The sequence below is a fragment of the Hippopotamus amphibius genome, chromosome 3, assembly GCF_030028045.1.
Source record: "Hippopotamus amphibius kiboko isolate mHipAmp2 chromosome 3, mHipAmp2.hap2, whole genome shotgun sequence".
In the NCBI taxonomy this organism is placed as follows: domain Eukaryota; kingdom Metazoa; phylum Chordata; class Mammalia; order Artiodactyla; family Hippopotamidae; genus Hippopotamus; species Hippopotamus amphibius.
In genome coordinates, this window is record NC_080188.1 from 17,857,769 (window position 1) to 17,883,964 (window position 26,196).

Consider the following 26,196-nt stretch of genomic DNA (forward strand, 5'->3'; position numbering starts at 1 on the left):
GAGAGAGCCTTAAAATGTGGGTATCACAGGTATAAACACACTTGGCCAAAATAAGGAACTTGATTTGTTGAAATAGTGCAAACAAGTTACACAGCACTCTCTATACTTGTTACAAGCAGTAGTAAAGAGCTCTGTTTTCTAGAAAGATAACTATTTTGGCTTTGCTTAGGGGTTACTTGTTATAATTTATGTCTTTCGCACTTGCACTTGGGGGCAGTTTCCCCATTTGTCCTGCACACGAGCGTTTGTCACCAACGGGCAGGTATTTAATGGGCCTTTATCACCTTATACTTTTGGTGGCCTCTAGGTGGCATTATGATCAGAAGGTGTGGTTACACATTGAAATGTTTTCCTGCCTCTGGGATTAGAGATTTTTGTAAATCCCACAAGTGCCCTGTGATGTGCCTGATCTGCTGTCTCCCTGTTGCCAGGAGCTGTCTGTGTACGAAAAGGAGGCCTTGCCCATCTCCGAGAGCTCTTTCAGGCTCCTCGGCTCCTCAGATGACCTGTCCAGCGACTCGGAGAGCCAGCCCTTGGTGGAGCCAGCCTTGCTTTCACCCCAGCAGGGCTTCAGAAGGCGTGCCAACACCCTGAGTCACGTCCCCGTGGAATGCCAGGAGCCTCCGCAGCCGGCCCAGGGGTCTCCAGGGGTCTCGCAAAGGAAACTTGTGAGGTATCACTCAGTGAGCACAGAGACGCCTCATGAACGAAAGTAAGATTTGTCGAAAGTGTAGACTTGTTGTGTGAATGGCTGGGGCATATCTGTTACTGATCAGGTATGTGCATCCCAGGCGTGTCTGTTGGGTGAAAGAGAAACCCGAGTCAGGTTTCACTCTTGGCTTAAAAAAATAAAACTGAAAACAGTGACGTGTTCCTTCCACCTTCTTCACTTGGGAAATATGTAAGAGATGCGTGTTACTTATTCAAGTGCAAGTACTGTGAGGATGCAGGTAAGACGGGCAGAAATGACCCCCAAGATGCATCGTGGTCCCTCCTCATGCAGTGAGAGGCAGCCCTGACTGTGAACTCTGCCGCTGGCCTGGAGGAAAGTAGTGAGTGGGCGGCAGGCGAGTCTGCTCGTTTGGAGGCCCTGGGCCAGAGACGCAGTGATGCGCGGGGCTCTGTCCTAGCTCTTTGCTGAACCGGCTGTGACCCGGGCAAAGTGATTTCACTGTATGATGCAGTTGGAGTGTATGGTCTCTAAGATCTCCTCCAGTGTGAGAACTCTGGATTCTTCGAACAAGATTTACCAATTTTAATAATTGGGCTCTAGTGAGCAGTTGGGATTTCCAGTTATAGAGCTGGGGAAGCAGTACAGTAGCAGAAGTTCTCCCACTTCCTTCTGGGGTCCCTTGGCAATTACTTCAACGCCAAGTGTCAGAGACCATGAGTAGACACGGAGGTATCCTTTAATAATCACTTTAAAAATCTTTTAAAACTCCTCACCTTGTAAGTGTGAAGTAGGCCACACCTGTGTGGCAGCCGCTGCCTCATTTTGGTGACAGCAGAAGCCAGGGCCCATATCTCGGTGCAGGCCCTGCACAGGTGAGGGGAGCGTCCACACGGGGCTGTTTGAGGTGTTGCTGGTGAGGAAGTGTCACGTGTTAGCAAGCTCAGACCAGCTAGCAGAGCCGCGCAGCTTTGTTTTGCGTCCGCATCGCAAAGGGTTATGATGGGTCTTTGGAATTTGGCTGGATAATCGTGATCCCAAAGCAGGACGTGCTTCGGAAGCTGACATTCAATTCTGCGATGTTCTGGAGACAAGCGTCGTTTGAGACTTCATGGGTTCTCGTCCTGTTTCTTAAAACCCTGTGCACACACTGCTTTTATTTTGCCTCTCCGCTCTGCTTCCACCCCTCTTTTTCTGGCATTTTAGTGATAATGGAACTTTTCCTGTCTGGAGATTCCTTGTCCTCTTGCTAAGCCTGCTGTTTCACACAAGCCAGAGGTGGCAGGAAATCAGAGACCCTGGCGGTCCATTTCCCTTCTCCCCTAAGAATGCAGCCCCCTAAAGGGCCGCGCGGGGCGTGGGCGATGAGGGGGCGTGGCACTGTCCTCCCCGCCCCCCCAGCATGCCGCTCCTGCTTTGCGCCCCGCTCTTGAACTCTCTGCTCACTCATGCACGGGAAATGAGACTTGGACATTCAAAGCAGGTTATTGTTCATTTTGAAGAGAGATGTATTTCTAAAACTCTGGATTTTGTTTTGCTTTCCTTTGCCTTTGTTTTAATTGAATTTTTTTCCCCTGTCAGATCTTAAAAAAGGAGTAGAGGAAACGGGTCTCTTGGGCACATAGACATGTGGGAAGTGATCAAGAGGGACCTTTCACAGTGCCCTCTTGACTGAGAGCTGCCTTTGCCAGTGGGAATTGGGGTGCAGAGGAGGAGCGCACCCCTAACTATGACGGTCCCTGTTTCCTCCGTGTGTCTTCTGCGTTTCCTGCGCGGTGCCGTCCCCGCCCGCTAACCCCCCGCGTTCTCTCTAATTGCTGTTTAGTGGGGATCAGCCACCTGCTGGCGAGTCTAAGAGTCGCTCAGGTCAGCCTTCAGCTCCTGCTCCTCCACCTCATCTTAGCCTCTCCGCCTCCTCGCCCAATTTTTTTAAGTACCTCAAACATAACCCAAGTGGAGAACAGAGTGGGAATGCTGTGCCGAAGAGGTGAGCCGCCTGCCTGGCAAGTTCAGTGTCGTTCGTCTTCCCGGGATGATCACGCGGAGAGGGTGTGCTGAATGTCCACGCGAGGACCCCGGGCCACCGCTTGTGTGTGTGTGCGCTTGTCTGGTTTTGGTTTTCCTATTTTCAGTCTATCATTTGAATCTGCTTAATTTTACTGTTGCTTAATTCCCTCAAAATTATTACGAAAACAGTCTTGATGGCAAGGTATTTTTTTATAAAAATATTTTCACATTCTCCTGCCCTAGTGTGTGTACACACACACACACACACACACACACACACACAGGTTAACAGCAATGTGCTTAATCATATACATTGCAATTTATGCCATATCAAAAACTTCCTCATTAATTTAGGAAAATTATTTTTCCACTTTGGAAGGAAAGAGTCATTTTGGATGATGGACTGAATCTTTTATTGTTGTGGTTTTGTTTTTACTTTGTTTTGGTCAGAACGCTTAACACGAGAGCTACCCTCTTAACAGATTTTTTACGTGTTCACAGTATTACTAACTATGGGCACAGTGTTGTTGACTGTAGACAGTGTTACACAGCAGAGCTTTAGAGTTTATTTCTCTTGTGTAACGGAATGGACTGGTGTTTGTTAATTAGTTCACTGATTCCATTCGTTTAAAATAATAGAATTTTATTGACTGAAAATGAAAGTTAAATATCATTTGTAAACTATTTGTGATTTCTTACCTGCTTTAATTTTCTTAGCATTAGAACTATAAAATGTTTCTTTTGTTTTGAAGGTTGTTTTATACTTTGTGTGTTTGTGTTTCTTTATCCTAAACTCTTTTTTCAACCACACTCTCAGCATCTCCTACCGTAATGCCCTGCGGAAAAAACTTCATTCTTCTTCCTCTGTGCCAAATTTTCTAAAATTTCTGGCTCCTGTAGATGAAAATAACACCTCTGACTTTATGAACACGAAAAGGTAGGGTTTAATTGAGATATATCAAGTCTGGCTAGAAGTGTTGATTGTTAGACCTACAGGGATTTTTCAGCTATTCTTTTGCCGTTTAAAAAATCATTTTCACTAGATCTATTGTATCTTTTTTCTTATACTTTTTTCTTACTGATGTGATTTAAAAAAAATGTGGAGTCAACCTGTTATCCAATTTTGACTAGGCTTAGTTTATTAATATGTTGTTATTTTCAGCAAATTAAAGAAAGTCTTAACTGTTTCTGTAAGTGATAGAAGTGTTTCTGGATAATGAGCATATATGGCTGCCAAGTGAATCAGTCAGGATGCTCGACCTGCAAGTTCAGATGATTGTTCAGTTGTGGGTATATATTCAGGTGTAAGTTATAAGGGCTTCCTTAAGTCGTCCTGTGAATAGAAAGAAAATTAGTGGTTGTGTTTATGTACATTGAAAAATATACTTTGTTTTGTAGTTTAAAACATACCGATGTTAAAACAATCATCATTAGCAAGTAGTTGCATAATTATTGCCCTTGCTGGTTCTGTGTAATTTAACGTGTGTGTGTGTGTGTGTGTGTGTGTGTGTGTGTGTGTGTGTGGGGTGATCCTTGGAGACACAGGCCTATGCTAAGCAAATCTCCCCACACACAGACTAGGGGAGATTGTGGCCCTGGTGACAGCGCCCCCTTTAGGCCGTCTCTCTTTTCTGAAGTGGCACCAAGAGGCCCAATTGGAAGCCAAGATCCGTGGAGCATAGTTCCTAGTATCTTGCACAATAAAAATAAATTAGGGACATGTGACCTTACTGTTTTCATAAAAAGTGCCCTGTAAGAAGGCAGTCCTGTGGGAGTGTTGCCCCAGTGCCAGCTCTGATTTGATGCCTGTGATTATCTGGTTACGTTTGCTTATGCGAAGATCATGTATAATTTAGTGCTCTGTTAAAAACAACAACAAAAAGTCAAGCTGACATACCTGCGTGTATCTCTCCACTAATCGCAAATCAATCGTCTCGTCATTTTAGTGACTTTGAGTGCAGCGCCGGCCACCCCGCTGACGCCAGTGGGAGCCCTGTAAAGACACGGAGACACTCGTGGAGGCAACAGATCTTCCTTCGCGTCGCCACCCCACAGAAAGCCTGTGATCCTCCTGGCAGATGCGAAGGTAAGGGCCACCCCGACGTAAAGCCAGATTCTGGCTCCGTGTCACCTGTAGCAAAAGTACGTTTGGTGGAAGACGAGGGGAAATGAGATTTCAAGTCAAAGTCATCCCCTGATTTTAAAGTTCTCTGCTTAAGAAGCTCAAGTGGCAATGCCTATCACTGCTTCCAGAGGATCCCACATTCTGGGAAACCTGTAATTGGATTCAGCAGCTTACCACACCTTGTGTTACAGATGGTGCTTCTGCTGAGCCTTTAGGATGGTGCCTTCCCCACCTCCACGCATGGGAATGTTGAGGGGCTCAGCCTGATGCCCCTGCTTCCCTCCTTGCCTTCCCAGTGCATTCCCAGGCTTGTTTGTTTGCCCTCTCTGCGCTCAGAGTGTCGGTTTACACCCTGCCTTCTCATGGTATGGTTTTAGAGGTACCCCCACCCCGCTGGTCACATTTGTGATGCTCTGTGCCTTGTCAGTTACTGTTCGTCTGGTGTCACAGGAGGACTCTCTCTCATCCTTCTTGTGCCCTCCAAAGAAATACAGGCAGACCTCAGAGATACTGAGGTTAGGGTTCCAGACCAGCACAATAAGAAGAACGTTGCAGTAAAGCAAATCACAGAATTTTTTTATTTCCCAGTGCACATAAAAGTTACGTTTACACTATAGTATAGACACTATAATGTAGTCTTTTAAGTGTGCAATAGCATTTTGTCAAAAAAGACATACATACCTTAGCTAAAAAAAAGCTTGATTGCTAAAAAATGCCAACCATTATCTGACAATTCAGAGTTGCCACAAACATTCAATTTCTAAAAAATGAAGTGTCTGTGAAGTACAGTAAAGCTCTAAAAAGCACCAACCATAAAAAGAGGTATGCCTGTATAGAATGTGCTAAAGTTTATCCTTAGGCCTTTGTATGTTGAGTTATAATGTAAAAGAGGAGTTTAAATGCAGCTCCTCTGAGTAAAATTAAGATTTTTCTCTACCCAATGATGTCATAAACTTTCAACAGTAGGTATTGACTTTTTTTTTAATATTCCTTAATCAGAAAACATTTTTTCCTTATAAAAGCACAGTGAAACAGTAGACCTCCAGAGGTTACTTGAGTTCCTCAGGTTGCAAGATTGCATGTAATATAGACTCACTTTTGTCTCTCGATACACTTCTTCCTGTCTCTTAGGAAGCAGCCAAAGCTAATCCAAGAGTCTTCAGGCTAGGTTCCAAGCAGCTGTCTTGGGGAGCAGGTGCTGTTGGAGGAGCCGTCCCTTCCTGGTCCCTTTCCCCTCATCGTTGTTCCTTCTCTCCCCCTCCCCACCTCTCTCCTCCAGAGTTGTTAATATTTAATTCGGAGAATGAAGCTTTTGTCAAATTAAACACGAGCCTGGTTAGGGCTCAGCTAGCTTTGTGATGTAAATCATATAACTTTATTTGTACTTAGTTCCTTCGGTTATAAAATGGTTACAGTAGTATTGGCTCTTCCTATCTCATGGAATTACATTAAATTATAAAGGTGAAAGTACTTTGAAAACCTAAAGACATGTCACATAGTAAAGTGCTTACATTTTGTTACCGTTATAGCGTTAGGAGCCCTGGTGTGTGTAGCTTCCGATACCGAAGTTCCCTAGCAGGAGCCATGTAGAGGAGCGCTGGGTTTATTAATTCAGTGTGATTAAACATTTTTTTTAGTAAGTGGGTTTATTTCAGTTTGTATCATTTCAGAAAGCTTTGTTTTTAAGGGATTTCATTTTCATGTTGTGGATTGCCTGCTGATGTCCAACAGCCAGATTGTGTAACCTAGTTCGCTCCTTTTTAAACTTCTTTTAAAATTCTAAGCCAAAGGGGTCTGCTAGGGTAGTGGCTGTAGAAAACACCAGGCTCGTAAGATGCGTGGCTCCTCGTTGCAGCTCTGGCCTCTGGGGACATGCTGGTGTCTGCAGGCCCCACCCTGGTGCCACCCTTTTTCTGTGTTTGGAAGTATGACCAGTTTCCAGACAGGACGGGCACTGGTATCTCCCAGTCGGTGTCTGGGGGACCTGAGTCAAAAGGTTAGTCAGTGCTGGCAAATGATCGATTCTCTGGAGAACCCCAGGATAAAATGGGTGAGGAGATTGCGCTGTGGGTGGCATGAGAGAACATGATCTTGTGTCACCCCAGCAGGTAGAAAGGGAACGGGGAAGAATGCCATAGTTTGTGTCTGAATTCTTTTTTTGAAAGTTAAGCAGGAAACTTTTCTTTTTAATCAGTTCAGTCTGGGAATATTGTAAGAAATGGGTATTTAACTCCAAGTTGCATTCTTATTGCTGATATTTGCAATTGACAGGGTTCTTTGGTGAATTCTGGGTCCTCTGACACAGCTGGGCAAAAGTTTGCAGGGAATAAGTGGTTATCGCCCCAGAGGTCAGAGCTCTGAGCTGATCTGTCCAGTACCCTGCACGCCAGGTGGCATGGTCTCCAGGGAACCGGGAACCGAGTCGATGTGTCCAGATTGGTGTGTCCATCTCCTCTGTTGGGAATGGTACTAAAAACAAGCACCCTAGTGTCCACCTAACAGGCCCCCCAGGATCACCTGCCTGCTTGTCGAAGAGCAGAGAGCTGGCCTCCTTATCATGGTCTGAGGTGGTCACGAAGATGAACGTGGGAAAGGGTGAGTTTAGAGCTCATCCAGGGTAACCTCTGAAAGCAGGAGCATCGCGCCTGCACCCAGATCCCAGCTTTCCCCAGGAGCCGTGATCTGGAACAAGCTGTCTCATTTCTCACCTATGATGCAGGGTTAGTTATGTCTCTTGACACACTGAGAAAGGGGAGCGTGATGTTTTTACTGACATTTTATTTAAGAATTTAAGAATCCATAAGATGAGACAGAATATCAGTGATGCAGATGTTTGTGGTGGAAAGTCACCTTCCCCCTGTGGAAGTCCCTTTGGTGCTCCTGCTGGAAACTTCTCTGGCCTCGGCCCCTCCACAGGGGGGCGCCGTGGAGCCCTCGCCCGCACAGTCCTGGTGCTGCAGCCCCAGGGGAACTGCTGTGCTGAGCGACCAGGGTTTTGAGTCTCTGGCGGCCAGTGTGAGCGGATGGCCGTGCCTGGCTCCTCCCCGGCCGTAGTGGAGAGGCCCACCTGCTGCAGAGGGCTCTTCTGCCCAGGTCCTGGCAATGCCTGGTTTGGGGGCAGGGGAGGGGTTGAGGGGAGGGGAGGAGACTGGAGGGAGGGAAGGGAAGCCCAGGAGGGGGGGACTGAGGTGTGATTTGTGATTGAAATGACGGAACAGCAGTAACACCAGCAATGGAGTTTCACTGTTTGAAGACAGGGCCCCTGTGTTGCGGCGGCCATACTGCACGGGGACTGGGGAAATCGAAGTGCTGTATGATGTCTTTAATGTGTTCAGACGTGTAACGTGTAATGATAATGTCTTTAAAATGCTCGGTGCGGTGGTTGAGAGTGTGTTACGGGCCATGTGTGACTGTGTGTAGCAGCCTGTCCCATTTTAGAGCAGTTCTCAGTTTTCAAGTGAGCTTGCTTGGGTGGAACCAATCCTGTCTCCCTGTGGTTCCATCCCTCGCTTCCTCTGGTCTCTGAGCCGCACAGAACGCGCCTGCTTGCACTTCCTGGTCTTCAGATAACAGAGGGTCACAGAGGCGCTGCTTCCTCTGAAGCTCTTCTCCAGGCTAATTGCCCTCATTCCTTCACCCTGGCACCGTTTTACGGTTGAGCCTCCTCTCGTCAAAGTCCTGTCCTCCGAGCACACCCGGTCCCTGTGGGACCCGGGACCCAGCCCGGTGTCTCACCGTCTCCCACCCACGCGGTGCGTTCTTCTCTGAGTGCAAGGTCACCTTCATAGTCTGTCTCTGCTGTAGGTAATTAACTCACATTCTTGGCTCTTATCATATCTTGTCCTTTGGGGCATGAACTATTATTTCAAGATTGGACTGATTCCTAGCTGCACTCGATTGAGAAAGATTTTTTAAAATGTTTTAATCTAGTTCGTACCTGTGACACAGCACCAGCCGGTCCTTTGGGGGTGGTTTTGAAGCTCGGTTCCGGTGACCAGTTGTGGCGAGTGGTGTGGAGTTGGTGAGCCGGGTCCTCTGTGTCTCTTAGTGACTGAGAGACGCGCTGGGCACCGCAGGCCCTGCCCGCCGTTCCTGCTGCACAGTCGTCACTGGTTCTTCAGGCCGCAGACCGTGCAGCTGCTGTTGGTTTTCCCACCGTCTCCTGCAGGAAGGTGTCTTTAGGGACCCCGATGAAACACTGGGTGGACGTCACGGTGCAGTGTCCACCCGGCCTTTCTGAGGAAGGCGTCTGCTGCGACCCCTCGCTCTCGCCACGCGTGCTCGCTCCTGAGGCCTTTGCACGGGCTGTTCCCTCTGCCTGGAACGCTCTTCCCCTGATATCCCCATGACTGACTTCCTCACCTGCTTCAGATTATGGCTGAAAAGTCAGCTTTTCGTTGAGGCTGCGCTGGCCGCTCTATTTCAGACTGCACCCCCACCCCCCCCGACATTCCCAGTCCCCGTGTCCTGGTTTCCCTGTAGCGTTTGTCTCTGGAGCATCCTCTAGTTTTTCCCTTATTCATTATCCTCAGGTCCCTGCAGCCCACGGGCCGTGGGAAGGCAAGCACATTGCTCAGATTCTTGCAGACTTAATATTTGGTCCTTAGTGGTTTCTCAGCTCCCTCCTCCTTCCCCTTCGTCCTGCTTATGTCCTTTCTGCTCTTCGTTAAGAAATGCTGCCTGAATTTTTAAATTATATGGTAGGTACTCTGTGTATGAAAGAGAGAGAGAAGAGAAAATGAAAGCATTTAGAGCTCGGAATTGGTATAATCACCACCATCATCATCGCATATCATATGCCCTTATTTTTGGCAAGTGCTTTACGTGAGTTATTTCCTTCAATTCCTAGTCAACCTTATCAAGGTCAGCGTGTTTATTACACCAGTGTCACAGATGAGGGAGCAGAGGCTTGGAGTGGCTGAAGTCATTCTCCCCGCACCACAGAGCTGCTAGGTAGGACCGGAGCTTGTAGGTCTGTGCCCACAGCTCTGTGTCCTGCTGAACCTCACATGGGTCCTGCAGGCCTCCTCTGGAGCCTCCCTGCGTCAGGCGACTGTTCTCAGCCTATCCTTGTGTCCCCTCGTCGGCCAGGCAGCAACACATTTCAGAGCATTTTAACACATGGACTTGCCTTCAGTTAATCGTACCCCTCCCTGCATGTTAGCACTGAGCCTGGAGGGTGCTGGGGAGGGAGGTTGATGTGTTCATAATATCTGTCTGAATTTTCTTCTCCCAAATCAGGCGTCTTCATTCACTGCCACTGTGTGCGTCCCATCCTTAAAGTGCAGCAAGCAGCGTTTCCGTTGTGGTCTGGGACCACTTGGACCCTCGTGCTCTCTGTGTAGTCCCCTCCAGCTGTGAGACCTGCAGATCTGCAGGCAGTTGAGGGCCCCCAAGGGTTCCTGCATCAGCAAGGCTGTCTCAGGCAGAGCACGTGTTGCCAGAGGCACCTCTAGGCCTCTGTCCTGCTCTGCCTTAGGGTGTCTGCAACCGGTGGCATGAGGAACATTAAAGTCTGCAGTGCCTTTTAAAATGTTTCAGATGCTCAGAGTGACTCCTTGTCACCATTTTGCATTTATATTCTGGCACTACAGACGTCAGTTAAACAGGTCTAACCTTTCTTCAAGGTGAAAAAGTGAGACGGGGGTCTTTGTACAGTCCCATCTAGTTCATCCTGCTTGGAAAATACTATTAAAGCAAACTAGTAATTTAAAAACCGTGGTGTTTGCAGAGCAATGAGGATACAAGTGAAGGAGAAATGAAATTTTCTGTAATTTGGGGGTTCTGGATTTTATAGGTGGGCTTACGCCTGGAGAGAAGGGTGTTAGTGAGGAGGCAGTGTGACTCCAACTAAATATAGTGTAAAAAGAGGAAAGTACAAGGCCAGGCAGTGTGGACAGAGGCCAGGCTGTGTGCACAGAGGCGGAGACATTAGACCGCGCACATTGTCTCAGAGTCCGCTTGTCCCTTGCTTGAGGGTGTGTGACTTTCTCTGTGCAAAATCCCTGTGAAATAATTGAGTTGTAAGAATCTGAATTTTATGTTTTGGAGACCTATCTGAAGTTGGTAGACAGATAGAAATTTCCATTTAGAAATTTACTTATAAATGTTTAGTAGAACCAGTGCAAACACTCCCAAATCCCAGGCTTTTTTTTTTTTTTTTTTTTTTAAACTCAGCAGAGACCAGTTGATCTCTTGTAGGGATTCCCACTTGAAGTGAGTCTAGCAGGGTGGTTTCCATTCTGCCCTCAGAGGCGGTGAGAGGGGAGGTCTCTGTTTCTCAGCCAGTATGCCAGGTATACAGTCCCACCACATCACAGGGAAACTATGGTGAATGGGGCAATCACCAGTTTGTACTTGAAGACGTGGTGAGGCAAACACTTTTTTGTGATAAAACAAACATAGGTAGATCATAAAGTAGAACACTAAAAGCTGCATGGTGGTTTAAGCTTAAAGTGAAGTCTTCACTGAAGCGTTAAGTTTGTGGCCACTGATGGCCGGTGCCCCGGAAACCCCAGGGAAAGGCATTCTCTCTCCTTTGTGTCACTGGTTCTTTGGGAGAAAGGTTTGGAGAGATTGCATATGTGAAAGGTCCGGGCTTGGTAAATTCTAAAGTCGATAGAGGGCAGTGTTATGGGGCTTCAGTTAAATCTGTCACAGGGCAGAGCCTTGAAGGTTGGGTGTGTTTGAAGCGACATTTGTTGAGTGGGCTGAGGGCAGATGTGATTGTTCCTCTGAATAGTGGATAGCAATGCTGCTGTCTGCATAACGACCTTTGGTCATTTTCAAAGCCTTCCCACGGTTGATCCCCACCACAGGCCTGCTCTGAAGGTAAAGGCAGTAGAGGTACTCTCATCCCTCAGGTGGGGAGTGAACACACCTGTAGATTAAACGGCTTTCTCCAGGTCGTGATCTAGAGCAGCACGTCACAAACTGCCACGTGCTCAGAGTGCTCTGGAGATCTTGGTAAAGGCAGATTCTGGTGCTGTGGGTCTGGATGGGTCCAGAGGGCCTCTGTTTATGGCAGGCTCCCCAGTGATGATACTGGTCCACTGTGTGTGGCCAGGGCTTAGAAGGAGCACCTGTGGTCCATCCAGCCCAGACTGTCTAGTCCTAGGTTAGGACTCCTGTGCCTCTCTGCTGCTGTAGATGACCCAAGGCATCACCCACATGTGTCAGACCTCAAATCTGGGTCACGAGTGACATTTTTTTGAGAGGACTCGTGCTGCCTAGAGAAGCAGAGAGTTGGTCTGGTGGGGAAAATGCAGTGATAGAAAACACGTGGTGATTGGGATGAAGAAGAATCTGACAACGTGCCAAATGAAACCAAACATACGGCATCTGCCTCATTCCTGCCACTTTATTTTCCAGGGAGGCTTTGTCTCCTGGGTGGCTGCAGGGCACGGAGAGTGTGCAGGTGTTTGTTTTCTTAGCTGGGGGCTCTGACCTAATTGTCAGGCCTGCAAAAAAATGCTGAAAATCAACTTCTAACTAGATGTTTGGTAGTAGAAATACTCTACAGTTTTTCCTCCTAGTGTTTCATACAAAAAATAATTCTTTGTTGTTAAGAAATAATTTTTTAGGTAACTCCCAACTACGGAATGGGGGAAAATTCTTTTACTTACCTCTGTGTGCCAAGGAACAATTTTAGTGTTGGTCCAATGCCTTTCATTTAAGCATTTCAGGTTACATTGTGCGTTTACCGATTTCGCTAACAATAGAAGCATTCAGACATTACATGTCTTGTTTAAAAAAAGGAAAACCCATCTAATGTAGGGAAGATTTATTGATCTTAAACCCATTGTATAAGTAAATATTCCAGTGAAACTGAAGTTCAAAGGGTTTTTCTGTTGTGAGTATAGCTGTGCCAGTATGCCTAATTTATGATACAGTTAAGTGGACTGGATTAGATACTAAGTGTAAATAGTAATGGCAAAACCAAGGAATATAATCTGAATCTTTATAATTACTATTTTATGTTATTGTGAAAAATGTAGAAACTGTTGTGTGACTATGATCTATTGGTATTGTTCATGGCCAGATTTTCAAAAATGTACACGCCATTGGGAAATGTTAATGGATGGTATAAGCGAGTAACTGCTAGTAGGACTTTACTGGAACCTGTAAGCATCACAGTGACATCTGTGTGACCCTCTGTTTTGATCCCTGGTTCTCAGCATTCACTGTGTGCCAGTCGCGTGGGGAGACTTAGAATAGGGGTTACACCTGCCCTCTGGTCTCACGGTGTCAGGAGGGTGGGGATGCCCCCAGAGCCTTCTGATGGTGGCCCTGATTGAAACAGCTGCTTTAGTTAGATGTCAGAGGGCGACTTGAGACATTGTCACCACTTGGTGGCAGTGTCGCTCGCTGTGTCTTGATGGCCCTCCTTTCTTTTTCCAATCCCAGAAAAGTGTGCTTTCTTTTTCTCTGTTTTTGGTTTTGGTCTTGTTTTTATTATAGTGTGTACCTTCCTTGCTCATTTGCAACTTCCTTGAACAGGGAGAGCTACCTTCTGAAATTGAGACTTTTTTCTTTCTTTTTCTACAAGGTCTTAGGGAATGGACAGAATAAGGAAGGAAAAAATGGCTTCTGATGGCCAGAGACACATGGCTTTTTAAGATTGTTCTTAACTTACTTTCCATCTAACTTTGCTCTTCTGTGGCCAATAAAGACCAGATTCAGGATAAAACATTGCAAGCCAGGAGTTGATTGTTTGTGGATTTCAGTAGTTTGAAGCTACTAGGTTTTTCTCCTTTATCGTGCATCTTGGCACCTCATTACAGATGGGGAAGCCACAGTGAATGGCAAGGTTCTCCCTCAGTTTTCTGCTTGTGTGCCTGATAAGAGTTGTAGGTTAGCATTGATTGAGCCTTTCCTAGTTACCCACTGGCATTTAAACCGTCAGTCCTCACACTTTGCGCAAAGGCTGGGGCGGAGTTGATGGTGATACAGAGACGAAATTTTAACCTCTGCTGTTGGTAGGAGGGCTGCGGGCGCTGAGGGCCCAGAGCTCGGGCACTGGAGGTTCTGGAGCTCAGAGGCCGGGTGTGAGCCCTGCTTACAGCAGCCTGGCTGGCAGAGAGTTTCTCCTTAGGGCTCATCTAACTCCAGAGCCTGTGCCTGTGCGCCTGCACGATTAGAGTCCAAAGTCGAACATCTTGATTTGTCACCTTTGAACTGTAGTCTGTAGGTGCTGGGGGGCCACTGAGGTTTGTAAAGCAAGGAAATGGTAAGTAGTTTGAAACTGTTCTCAGGGGGAGAGAATCTGTAGACATATCTGAACTTGAAGCAGTCTCAAAATCGGGACAGGATTAGGCCAAGGCAGGCAAGCACCCTGAGTGCAAAATGTAAGGAGGCCCTCAGTTTTGGGGCCCTGCGTCTGTGGACCCTGAACTTACCTGGCCCTGAGAATGAGTGCCTCCTTAGGATAGTTCTGGTGATGGGAGGCTGTAGTCTTTCCTCTGTGGTTTGCTTTTTGGAATTGTCTTCTGCAGCAGCATCTTCCCAAGTTGCTGAGGGGACGTTTTTCTTTGCACCAGCTTTGTGTCCTGCCAAGGCTTGTGTTGGGGGCACGATATAGAAGCAGTTGGCTTTTTCTGCCCTGCAAGGCTTCAGATTTTGGGGCTTCGATTAGAGGCTATAGACGGGGCTACCTGCCTTAACAAAGGGGTGTTTTTTCTGTCTCTGTTTGCAAAGTGGCTGGTGTGGTTTGCATTCATCATTCTCCCTGAGAGGAATCTGTGCGCCACACCCTGGACGTCTTCTGCCACTGTCCCTAACGCGCCCGTCTCAGTCACACCTGGTGTATGTCCCGGTGTACCGTCGGCTACGTACCATTGAGACCGGATGTTTTACCAGCACGTGGCAGAGTCACCGGGTTTCCATTCATTTGCCCAGTTTCCTCTGCATGGCCACTCCACCTTTTCCAGCCCCTCACTTGCAGATCTTTGACATCATTTAGAGGTTGTGTCTGACTGAATGTCCTGGAAATCCTGCCACGCTGGTGTCACCGGGGAGGAAGTCTGGATGACGCTGGGGCAAGGTTGTTCACGGGCCCCTGATGTTCCCAGTGAGCTGGGGTCATTTCTGCATCTCTGTTTTATCCTCTCGAATGCTTCCTGGTCACAGCGGGGGCTGCTCCACCTGTTGCGTCCCCTGCAGCTCGGAGCAGAACGAAGGAGGAGGCAACGAGGGCCGGACGGCAGCCCCTCTACGTCGCGAGAGCGGACTGCTGCCAGAAGCCCCCAGAAGCGCGTTACTCGTGTCTCGTCATCCGGGACTCCGTCACCTGGTCGCTCGTGGCTGTGGGGCGGCTGGGCGACACTGGTTCTTGGCTGAGCACGCGGCCAGCCTGTAGGACGGGCACGAGGCCGTGGGGTGGAGGGGAGAGTGGACGTGGGGCGGCGCCCTGCCCGGGCGCGGGCGCGCTGTCTCTCTGCCCCCGGCGTGCCGTGCTGCTTTCCTTTGCCCAGAGAGCTCCTCCCTCCCCACCCAGCCCACCCCCGTCTAACACTGAGACTCCTCATCCTTTCAGGCCGCTTCCCACCGCCGTCTCTTCCTCTTCCCGCTCGGGTGCGGTCAGCCTCTCCATCCCCATGTTCCTTAGGGTTTGTGTTGGTCCCTGTGGGGCTGCCGCTTGCCTTGTCTTGCGCTTCTTCATCCCGACCTTCGGATCTGTGCAGCCCAACGTGGTGGCCACGCGCCGCGTAGAGCCATTTCAGCTGAAACGTGAAAGTTTAGTTCAGCACCCTCGCCTCATTTCAGGTGCTCAAGAGCCACGCGTGGCTGGGGCTGCGTGTTGGAGTGCACAGCTCTGGGACACTCCCCTCATTCATGTTCTCTTGGACACGCTGCTCTTGGTGATGAGCTCTCGGAGGTCTCCCTTCGCCCCGACTCCTCTCAGAGCCACAAGCACAGCACGTGACAGGCGGTGCTTGTGCTGTGTCCCCTCCTGACCGAGCAGCAGGCTTTGGGCAGAGGCGAGGTGTTCTGCAGCCCACCCAGCTTCTGAAGTGATCGTTCCTGGATGTGTCGGAGGTGAGTCCACTGCCTTCGAGGAATCCTGAAAGTAAGTGGGAACTTTGAAAGTTAGCTCTTCCAAATTCCCTATTTTACTGATGAAGAAACTGAAGGTCAGAGAGGGAAAGGGACCCACTTAAGGTCACACAGGTAAGATGAACTAGAGTTGTGGTTCTCTTTCCATTAAACTAGATCTGATCGAGTATCACCAACCTGTGTGTTTTCCCTAATTAAGTTCTGTCCTTGCTTAGTCACCCAGTTTCCAGCTTCTTGAGAGAGGAAGTTGTTTCTCACCCTTGGCTGTTCTCAGATGACCACCGCACATAGCCAGAGCTCAGAGGATGCTCAGGAAACAGATGAGCGTAAACCTCTCTTAGTCAGTGATCACTTAGTTGCAAGAATCAGAATGTGACTCAAGCTTACTTAGAAGGAGGCTTGTAAAAATCAAGATAAGGGCAAGAGTCAGGAACTAGGACGTTGTCAGGAACCCAGGAAATCCCTTGGCTCCCCCTCTTTTGTATCATGTAATTTTTCTTTTTTCTTTTCTTTCCCCGTCTCTTCATTCTACACACCAGCCTTCCAGGCTTGCTCATCACTGTATACAGTCTGCCAGCCCCATGTCCACATGATCTCTTAGCTCCAGGAGCATCCAGTTTCTTGACTTCCAGATTTTGGGGGAGCTGATAGGCCCAACGCATGGTAGCTCTTCCAGGAAGGGATGGGAGAAGCACGGTACCAGCATGGCAGTGGAGACCCACCTAAGATATTATCTGGGCTGTGGGGAGGAGAGGCGCAGGGCCAGTGCTGGGAGGAGAGGGCATAGCCTCCAACCACCACAAGTCAGTGTCTTCTCGTTACTTATATTGCTGACCAACCAAAGGCAGAGCCAGGACAGTGAAAGTAACTAGCTTTTTAACAGTTAGTGGTTATCCGAAAGTGGGTGAAATTGTGTGTGGGCAAGTATGTAAATTTCTTATTACCAGAAGTACTTGGATAGGAGCTGAGTGACCTTCTGTCAGAGATTCCTCTGCTGGGAAAGAAGCTTGACTGGTATATTTACCCAGTCATAAGAATTTGGAATTCTTAGAGCAAATCGTCACGCAGCTCAGCAGCCAGAGGTGGTCAAGGTCCTGGAGGAGGAAAGGCTAGGGGACCACTCGGGGCTTCCCGTGGACCTTAGACACACGCGTGTGAGTGCGAGCTGGGCTCGGGGCCCTGTCACACACCTGTGTGTGCCTAGGGCACCACTGCACGCACTGGAGCCCGTTTCTGAGACCCAGGTCCAGCTCCCTGAGGCAGGGACGCTGCCTTGTTAGGCTTCTGCAGCCTGGCACAGGGTTTGGTTTATAGATGGTGCTTGGTTTCTGTTGGATGCAAGGATATATGATTTTGGAATATTAACCAAATACGGGTATTTTATTGTTAACTACTCAGACAATACTGTGTGAAAAATAACGTATACAAAGAAAACATACTAATATTCTACGGAAGTTTTGATAAGTTGTAGTGATAGGTGGTATTTTCCCATTTCTGTTTTTCAGTTTTACAATGCAGTAACATTTTGATAATAGGAAAAACTCATTTTAAATTAAGAAACATTCAATATATATGTAGCCTTATGGAGGTTAAAATGGAAGCACATTTCTGTCTCAAATCATGATGGTAGCAAGTATCCAGATTTATTGGAAACGGACCCAGTTATAAAATCACTTCTCTTTTGTGGGCTTAAACTGCAGGTGGTCACTTGGGGATCCTGCCTCCCTTCTTCTGTTGAATTATGAAGCTTGGCATGACCAGTGACTTGAGTTGAGAAAAGGACAACCTTAATTTGCAGAAATCAAGCCTGAAGGTTGGAGATACACACTCTTCATGTGAAGTGCTCTTCTTCTTGGCTCTCCTGCCACCGCTGTTACCCATCTCAAGGACCTCTGCTCCCAAGGGCCCCTTACCACCTGCTCACCTGCCCCAGGAAGCAGCCTCGGGTGTTGCAGAGCACTTTGTTGCAAATGCTTATTGAGATTCCAGATTTCTCTCGTTTCAGCAGAAATAAGATTTCAGGATCTTTATAGCTTCAGAGAATAGTTTGGGAATTGAATTTTTTTTTTTAAAGTTAAATTAAGAAATATAAAAGCCCATGGAACCTTTTTCTCTATTTCTGGTAGCTTAAAAGATACCATGTTCCATCACCTCTGATTGCTTTCCGTAGAACTAAAAATTTTTTGTCTGAAATTGTAATCAATAGGTTAGTCCAGATCAGTAGGCTCAATTTCTAAAATAACATAGTTTAAGTTTAAACTCTGTGGTTGATTTTAAGGTTCCTGATAATGTTTTATTTTTTTCTGAAGAAGTAACATCAGTGGTACAAAAAAGCAAACATAGTGTGGTGTCTGTTTGTCGTGGCATAGTGACCTGGGTCATCTCCCCCAGACCCTCTCAGTGGAGGCTTTTGGCTTTTGCCTTCTTGGTCACCTGCATTAATGTCAACGCCAGTCCCAGCCCCTGGCTGTCCCACCCTCAGCCTCCCACAGCTCCCGTGCTTGTGACCTACCACTCTCCTACCAGCTGTGGGTCAGACATGGTTTCATTATCACCCTTCTGCTACTTCATTCTTTCTCAGATGGTATAGTTCTGTCCCCGCTGTCTTTGGCATGTGTGTCCGCACTGGTTTTTACCTGAGACTACAGACTCTTGCATGGTGGGTAAAAGGGCTCTTTTGTTCACCTAAATACTTCACGCTCCCGTTATGACACCCTGAGTCTGTGGAGCTCCATTAAGTCTCCTTGATGTTGTTAGTAGCTTAGATTATTTAGCACTTTTCGTGTTGCAAAGAACAGGAGCCGTCCTCTGCTCTGTGTTTAGGAAGAGCGTCCAGGGTCAGCACCCTGGAGCTGGCTGACCACAGAGCATCCCGGTTAGAGCCCTGGGGTGTGGTGGGTCTGGGCTGCGGGGTGCCGTGTTGCTTCCCACCTCTAGGAGCTCGGGCCTGCTGCCTCACCTCAGAGGGGAGAGCTTTACCAGTCTCCTTCCAGGAGAGGCAGTATTGCATCATGAATGTGAGCTGGGGCCTGAGTGAGGCGACCGTGCGCGCCTGGGAAGCCCGCGCCTGTCTGCGGGCAGAGAGGCAGGACTCGGGAATGTGATTTCATGTCTTGAATTGAGTGGCCTTTGGGAGGATATCCTGGAACCTCAGATGTTCATTTACATCAAGACGCCTTCCTTGCACCCCTGCCCTTTCTTGGTTGCCGGTTTTAAAAATGGGCCCTGTGGTCCTTTGTTTTCTCGTTGTGTCATGAGGCAGAACGAAGTGAAACGTGCTGCTGGCTGGTGACTCCCGTTGTGAGGAATGCGCCTGTAAATGGCTCCTGGCCGCTTGAGGGAAAGGGTCATTGTGGCATCCTGCTTAAGAGTGTGGAGTTTTGAAAAATGGTTATAAATTTTTGATTGTGGTAAAAAACATATAAAATCTACCACCTTAACCATTTTAAAGTGTATAGTTCAGTAGTGTTAAGTATATTCGCCTTGTCGTGTGATGGATCTGCAGGACTTTTTAATCTTGCAAAACTGAAAGTCTGTACCCATTAAACAGTAGCCCTCCATTCCTCCCCCGCCGCCGAGCCCTGCCAACCGTCATTCTACTTTCTGTTCCTGTGAGTTTGACTACTTCAGTTACCCCGTGTAGGTGGAATCATATAGTATTTGTCTTTCTGTGACTGGCTTATTTCACCTAGCATAGTGTCCCCAAGGTTCATCCATGTTAAAGCATATGATAGGATTTCTTTCCTTTCTAAGGCTGAATAGTATTCCACTGTATGCATGGAGCACATTTTGTTTAACTGTTCACCTGTCAGTGGCTATTTAGATTGTTTATATCTCTTGGTTGCTGTGAATAATGATGCATTGAACATGGGTGTGCAGATAGCTTTCCCAGAGCCTGCTTTCAGTTATTTTGTATATGTACCTAGAAACGGTGTTGCTGGATCACATGGTATTTCTGTTTTAATGTTTTGAGGAACTGCCATACTGTTCTCCACAGCAGATGCTCCATTCCCCCTAGCCAGGGCCTGGGAGTTCCAGTTTCTCTACAGCCTCACCAATGCTTGTATTTTCTGGTTTGTTTGTTTGTTTTTTTTGAAGTGGACTTCCTGATGGGTACAAGGGGATATCTCATGGTGGTTTTGATGTGCCTTTCTCTAATGATTAGTGTTGTTGAGCATCCTTTCACATGCTTGTTGGTCATTCATATGTCATCTTTGCAGAAATGTCTGTTCAAGTCCTTTGCCCATTTTTAAATTGAGTTATTTGGTTTATTGTTGTTGCTGAGTTGAAAAGTATGGATTTTATCAAACTGTACACTTTGAATATATGCAGTTTATTGTATGTCGTTGTATCTCAACAAAAGTTCTTAAAGGAAAAAAAAAAAAAGAAGAAGTATGGATTTTAAGATCAGGCTGTTCTGGCCTTCAACCCCGACTCCTGCGTTTACGAGCCTTTGTGAGCAGAGGCAGCGGGCACAGGGTCCGCAGCCGTCTCTCGGGTACAGCAGTGGCACCCACCTCCTAGAGTTAGGGATTTGGGCAACTGCGGAGGAAGGGCCCAAGAAATGGGAGCGCGTGCTCCCTGGAAGAGTGCAGGCAGTCTCTTCCTAACGGGGTTTTGAAGGAAATAAAAATAGCTGCCTTCTCCGTCCCCTCCACGAATGGCAGCCACTCTTTAATTCCACCCCCACCACCTCCCCTTTGATCATCACTAGAGTTTTAGGACAGCGAAAGGATGTGTTTGGACAGTCAGAGGCTCAGTGGCATATGGAAGACACTCTTGTTGCCAAAAAGAACCTCTCTGGGCATCCTGGGCGGTGTGTTGGTGGTTTGCACGATGGCTTCAGCTTTTTGGCAAAGTGCATGTCGTTGCCTGAACGCATGGCCAGAGGAAACCTGGGTCCTTGGGCAGTAGCTTGACACGCCTGCTCCACCCCAGGTGCACACCTGTGGGGATGGGCCCACCTTACTGAGTGTCTCTGTTCTCTGAATTCAGAGGTGGAAAAACCACAGGCCAAGAGTACTGACAGCTGCAGGGGTCTGGTTTCTTTTTCAAACTCTCTTGATGGGAAAGACAAAAGACTGGGAATTGTAAAGAAATTAGTCATAGATGTTTCACTCTTTAAAATCATCCCAGGAAAAGGTTAGACAACATGCAGCTTTCAAGATGTCCCGGAGGTTGACAAGTGCAGTGAAGGGTGACCTGGCTAACTAAGCCCACAATTGCCAGGCTCCAAGGGGTCGTTTTCCCCCTGTTCTGAAACCTTCTTTGGAGTTTAAGGCTCCACTTTTAGGTGGAGCGTGCTGTACTTGGTTTTTCTGTGTTGTGCCAGGATGTTTTAAAAAAAAGTACCTGTCCTTTGGAGTGGCAGATATGTAACTCTTACCAGATTACTTTGTTTATGCAATCCAAGCAGTCAGTTTCTCACCTCTTTGTTTTGTCCTGTACCCATGTAACACCTCTCATCTCTTACTAACTGAAGCTCAGTATGCAGGGATTTGTCATGTTCAGTTATGGTCAGTTAGAGAATTTCAAATTGTTGTGTCTTTAATGAGTTTTTTGGGCAAAGTAAATTATGGTAATATTTAAGAAATTTGCTTACTGTAAAATCAGCTTCTGCAGAACATTTGAACTTGACATGTCCACTTTGAGTTATATAATAAACACTTAGCTTGTTTGAAATCTGTCGAAGTTTTGAATGAGTATCAGTGTCCTGACTCTTAACGGGACAGAAGCCTTCTCAGTGATCATATAGTTTGCTTCCATTTTCTAATTGAAGGCATCAAAGCTCGAAACTTCGCTAAAGCTGAAACCCAAGTTTCCCAACTGCCTAAGGTTTGTGGATTCCCAAGGAGCGTGCTACTTCCCAAGTTGATTTCTTTCAGGATATGGGCCCTTATAAGGATGGCAGTGAGGTTGGGGTTTTCCAGGTGGAAAGGTCACATTTCCACAAGTAACCCAACGAGCGTTGTGTTGAGTTGGGGGAAGAATTGGATTCACTATTTTAAACCTCTTATTTCATAGTGTGGACTTTCCCATCCTTTCTCCCCAGTAAAGCACAGAAGTATTTCCTAACTTTTAAGTCATGACCTTCCTTTCAGGGATGCTGACCTTTGATCATATCCAGATAAGCATTGTGTAATGGGATGGGTGGGGTTGGGTGTTTCAGTCACAGATGCAGGAGAGGCAGGAGGGAGGGCGGCAGACTTCGTAATGGGGCTTTCAGCAGTCCATCCCCTGGCAGTGGCTGAGTCAGAGCTCACTGCAGGGCTGTGGGGCAGGCACAGCCCCTCCGTGGACCATGCACCGCCTGTCCTGCCTTCAGGACCTCTCCTTCCACTCTCCCTCTCTTCCTGGTCACACATTCCCCTCTCCCCGCGCCCCCTTTAAAGACGTCTGCTTCCCGTTCCTGCTCTCTTCACCGTTCCCAGCAGTTCCCATCGAATGCTTTGCCAGCTTTTCTCTGGGGATTGTGATGCGACCTTCTCATTTTTGATTATTTCTAGTAGAGTAGCTTCAAATGCTCCTCTGCGGAGATGAGTCCTACGTGTGCCCGCCCCGCCTGACCTCTTCATGTGGGCCTGGGGTCAGGATCCCACCCTCTCGCTCCTGCTGGGCGTGCTCTAGAGCCAGGCCCCGTGGTGATGGTGGCAAAGGGCGGTGGTGGGCCGGGGCGACGACACGGCGGGGTGCTGACAGCAGCACAGAATCCACGTGTACACCTTCAGTGAAAGTCCAGGCAGAGACCACCAAGAGCGCTTATCTTTGGGAAGGTAGGGTGATAGGTACCTTTTTCCTTTCTTTGTTTTCATATTTTTGGTGTCTAATTTCTCTGCAGTCAGTTAAAATATTACTCTTTTCATGGGGAAAAAGAAAGCCAGTCAACATTCCTAAAAACCCTCACCCAAGCCGGAGGGTTAAAAATAGGGCTTCCCTTCTTGAACGTCACCATCATTTTGCTGGTCCCTTGAGACCGGACACGTGGAGGCGGCTCTCCGCCTCCTCGCCTCTTCCGCGGCCACTCACCATCCCCTCCCTCTGCCTCCTCCATGCCCCTCGGAGCCGGCTCTCAGGCCCCTGTGGCAGCAGCGGCGGCTCCTTCTGCCTCTCACCACGGCTCTCCCTGTACCTGTCTTGGTCATCACGTCGTCAAGGACAGCGATGTTGTTTTCGGTAAAAGTCCAACGTTTGCATACAAGATCCATCCCCGGCCCGTGACAGGATGAAGGAGATTTAACGTGTGACTTAATGAACATACAGACATCCCGCGTGCATGGCTGTACGCAGAGTGCCGTCCCAGGAATTGATTTGAAAGTGGATTTAATGCCAGATAAAGGAGCATGACGTGTCGTCAGGGAGACACGTAAACACCGAGGGAGAAAGAAGATGGGAACTGCTGAGTATGGATGTGACCACGCTCAGGTTTGAATTGGAGAGCTCTGGCTGCAGAGGGGAAGAGCCTTTTGAACTCCCCGGAGGATTTCCGTTACTGTCTTGTGTTGATGCAGTGCTGCTTTGTGGCATAACCCTTAATGACTCGGGGGTGACAACTTCATCAGGGTAAAGGGATCCTTTTCCACCCCCAAGCTTTCTAAGTATTATTTCAGTGCAGATTAAATACACGACATCTGTCTATCTGGTTTATACATGTGTGACAGAGACTGTCTTGACTCTCGATGCGTTCACAAAACCTTAATGCTTTCTTGCCTTGCACGTGTTGTCTCTGGTCTTATATTGAAAACCTGTGTTTGTCTCACGTCTTGAGGTTACGGAGCTGTCCTTTTTTTTTTCTCCATCGTCTTACAGGTGTTCAAGCAATTTAAATTGGAAGGTGGGCTTGTAAAGCCGGCACTGGCATACACTCTGAGATCCTCTGAGGGCCTGGAAGCCTGTGCTTGTTGAGTGTGTGCCCAGCTGGTGCCCTGCAGCTTGTTGGTTGGAAGGAGCATTCCAGATCTGCGTGCTGCAGCAGGGTGATCAGGTCCTGCATTGACAGGGACGTCGGCAGGGTGAGGACGCAGGATAAAAGGCAGCCTAGGTGCCAGTCCGCTTCTGAGTCCAGTCCAGGGCCCGGCTTATAACAGACGCCCCATGGCAGCGCAGGCCAGGAGCCACATTTGTGACATAGACGGCACGTTCAAGCAGATCCCCTGTTCTGGGCTCCGGGTCTCCCCTCCCCCTAAAAAAAAAAAAAAAAAAAAATCTGGACTTTGCCAATCCACCAAGACTCAAAAGACCAGCCTATTCCTTTAGGTCATCATAAAACCTTGTTACCTGTGCTTTCAAAGCTTTTCCTTTTTTTCTTAGCTGCGGACCTCTTTTTTAAGGAAACTTTCCAGAGGCCCTCTAAGACATTCAGTCAGACCCGCTGTGCTGAAATGGAGTGGAGGAGTCATTGAGAACCACATTTGCTCCTTCTATGGAATGAATGTTTACGTCTCCCCTGAATTCATATGTTGAAGCCCTGTTTATATCTTATGTGTCGGAGGTGGGGCCTCCTCGGGGAGGTCATGAGGGTAGAGCCTCCATGATGGGATTAGTGCCTTCCTTCCTTCCTTCCTTCCTCATAAGGAGGGACAAAAAAAAAAGGAAGCGACCAGAGTTCCCTGCCATGTGAGGGTAGGTACAGCAGGGAGGAGGCAGACCAGGAAGAGGGCCTTCCCCAAGCACCTGACTGAGCAGGCACCCTGATTTTGGACTCCCAGCCTCCAGAACTGTGAGAAATGAATGTGTGTTGTTTAAGCCACCCAGTAAATGGTATGTTGTTTTAGCAGCCTGAGCTCATAAGCCAGCTCTGCACCCCACCTCTCTCCTGGTCCCCTGTGTGGGCTTTGCAACAGAGCATCCTGGGGTACAGTTTGGAAGCCAGTGCTCTGTAATGCAGCTGTCTCACTCTCACCAGGCCTCACTCTGACTCTCCTAACACCCTGTGCTGTGGTCAGGGGGGATTTGAGGGTGAGGACGCTGGTTTCCTCTGTAGGCTTCTTTTCACCTGCCCAGTAGAACTGAGGCACAGAGAGGCCCCCCGAGATGGAGCACACCTTGCTCTCAGGTGAGGTGGCTGGGGCTGTCCTGCTGGGAGGAGGCCAGGAGGTCCTGGAAGCCGTGCGGTAAACAAATGAGCTGCTTTTGCAGATGGTTCAAAAAACACAAGTTGAGAAATCGTGATCTTAGCTTTTAGTAGTGTGTTTTTCTGTTTGTGTTGGGTGACTCATGTATTTTTCTCTTTGTGTTTCTGACTGTTTATGTTCATATCTGGAAGTTTTCTGGAAGGAAATTTATTATCTCTGTAATAGTGTGGGTAGTCGATCTGGGTCAGCAGGGAGGGACCACTTTCTGAATGCATTTCTTAAGAAATGGCATTAATTTTAGTTTAAACAGTTGCCTTTGACAAAGATAAAAACAAGAATTGGTTAGTGTTTGAAAAGCAAGGTATGTTACATTTAAAATTGTCATTTAGTGGTCAGATCATCTGTAGTGGATGGAGTCATTGCTGAATTAAGTTGAAATAATATATTTAAAAAGCATCCCTGTTCCCACATGTTGTATCATGTGAAACCACCAATTAAGGTAAACCTATAACCTAAAGTGAGTGCTCCAAACGTAAAAAACCCAGGTGACTGGGTCCCACCCCAGAGTTTGTGATCCAGTAAGTCTAAGGAGAGGCCAGGAACGGGCAGTTCCAGCAGGTGCCCGGGTGACGTGGGTGCTGCTGGCGTGCAGACCTCACTTGGAAAACTACCATGGGCCGAACCATGGCCTGGGCTCTGGTGAGGGCGACCTCATGTGCTGATGTGGGCAGTGGGGTCAGGGAGCCTTCTCGTCCTTGACGCCCACAGCGACCTCATGTGCTGATGTGGGCAGTGGGGGTCAGGGAGCCTTCACGCCCTTGACGCCCACAGCGACCTCATGTGCTGATGTGGGCAGTGGGGTCAGGGAGCCTTCTCGCCCTTGACGCCCACAGCGAGGTCCGCGCAGGGTGGGCTTTACTGGCAGCTGTTGTTGTAGAGAGTGTCAACAGTGTAAGTGATGACAGTTGGATGGTTTGACCCCTTTAAAAAAAATCCATGTGGATGAGGTCGAAGGGCTAAGGTAGCATTTGGGGCAAATCCCCTCGTGGTTAGTCCTCTCGGAAACAGAACCTAATGACTGGTCATTTTCTCGCCTCTTCTGTAGAGCTTCTGTCAGGATGGTGGCCTTGCTTGGCACAGGAGGCCCTTCACTGTTGCCAAACTCATTTCTGACCGTCTGCCTGCCCTCACCCACCCCACCCCCCACGCTTCCCCGGGTTGTGTGGGACTGCTTGAAAGTTCCCAGGAATGCATCATGATGTGCTGTT

The 26,196-nt window shown here is 48.0% G+C and overlaps 1 protein-coding gene across 9 annotated transcripts in view; it reads left to right on the plus strand.

The window, feature by feature from the left end:
• The window catches only part of TBC1D1 (TBC1 domain family member 1), a 205,698-nt gene that overhangs the window by 133,825 nt on the left and 45,677 nt on the right, over positions 1 to 26,196 (plus strand). For 5 of the 9 annotated variants that reach the window (XM_057729957.1, XM_057729960.1, XM_057729965.1 and 2 more), the window contains 4 exons: positions 432 to 712; positions 2,496 to 2,657; positions 3,495 to 3,614; positions 4,624 to 4,763. In XM_057729957.1, coding sequence (XP_057585940.1) covers positions 432 to 712; positions 2,496 to 2,657; positions 3,495 to 3,614; positions 4,624 to 4,763 — 703 coding nt within the window. The remainder of the gene's footprint in view (positions 1 to 431; positions 713 to 2,495; positions 2,658 to 3,494; positions 3,615 to 4,623; positions 4,764 to 26,196) is intronic. The other 4 variants (XM_057729958.1, XM_057729959.1, XM_057729961.1 and 1 more) reach the window with 4 other exon arrangements.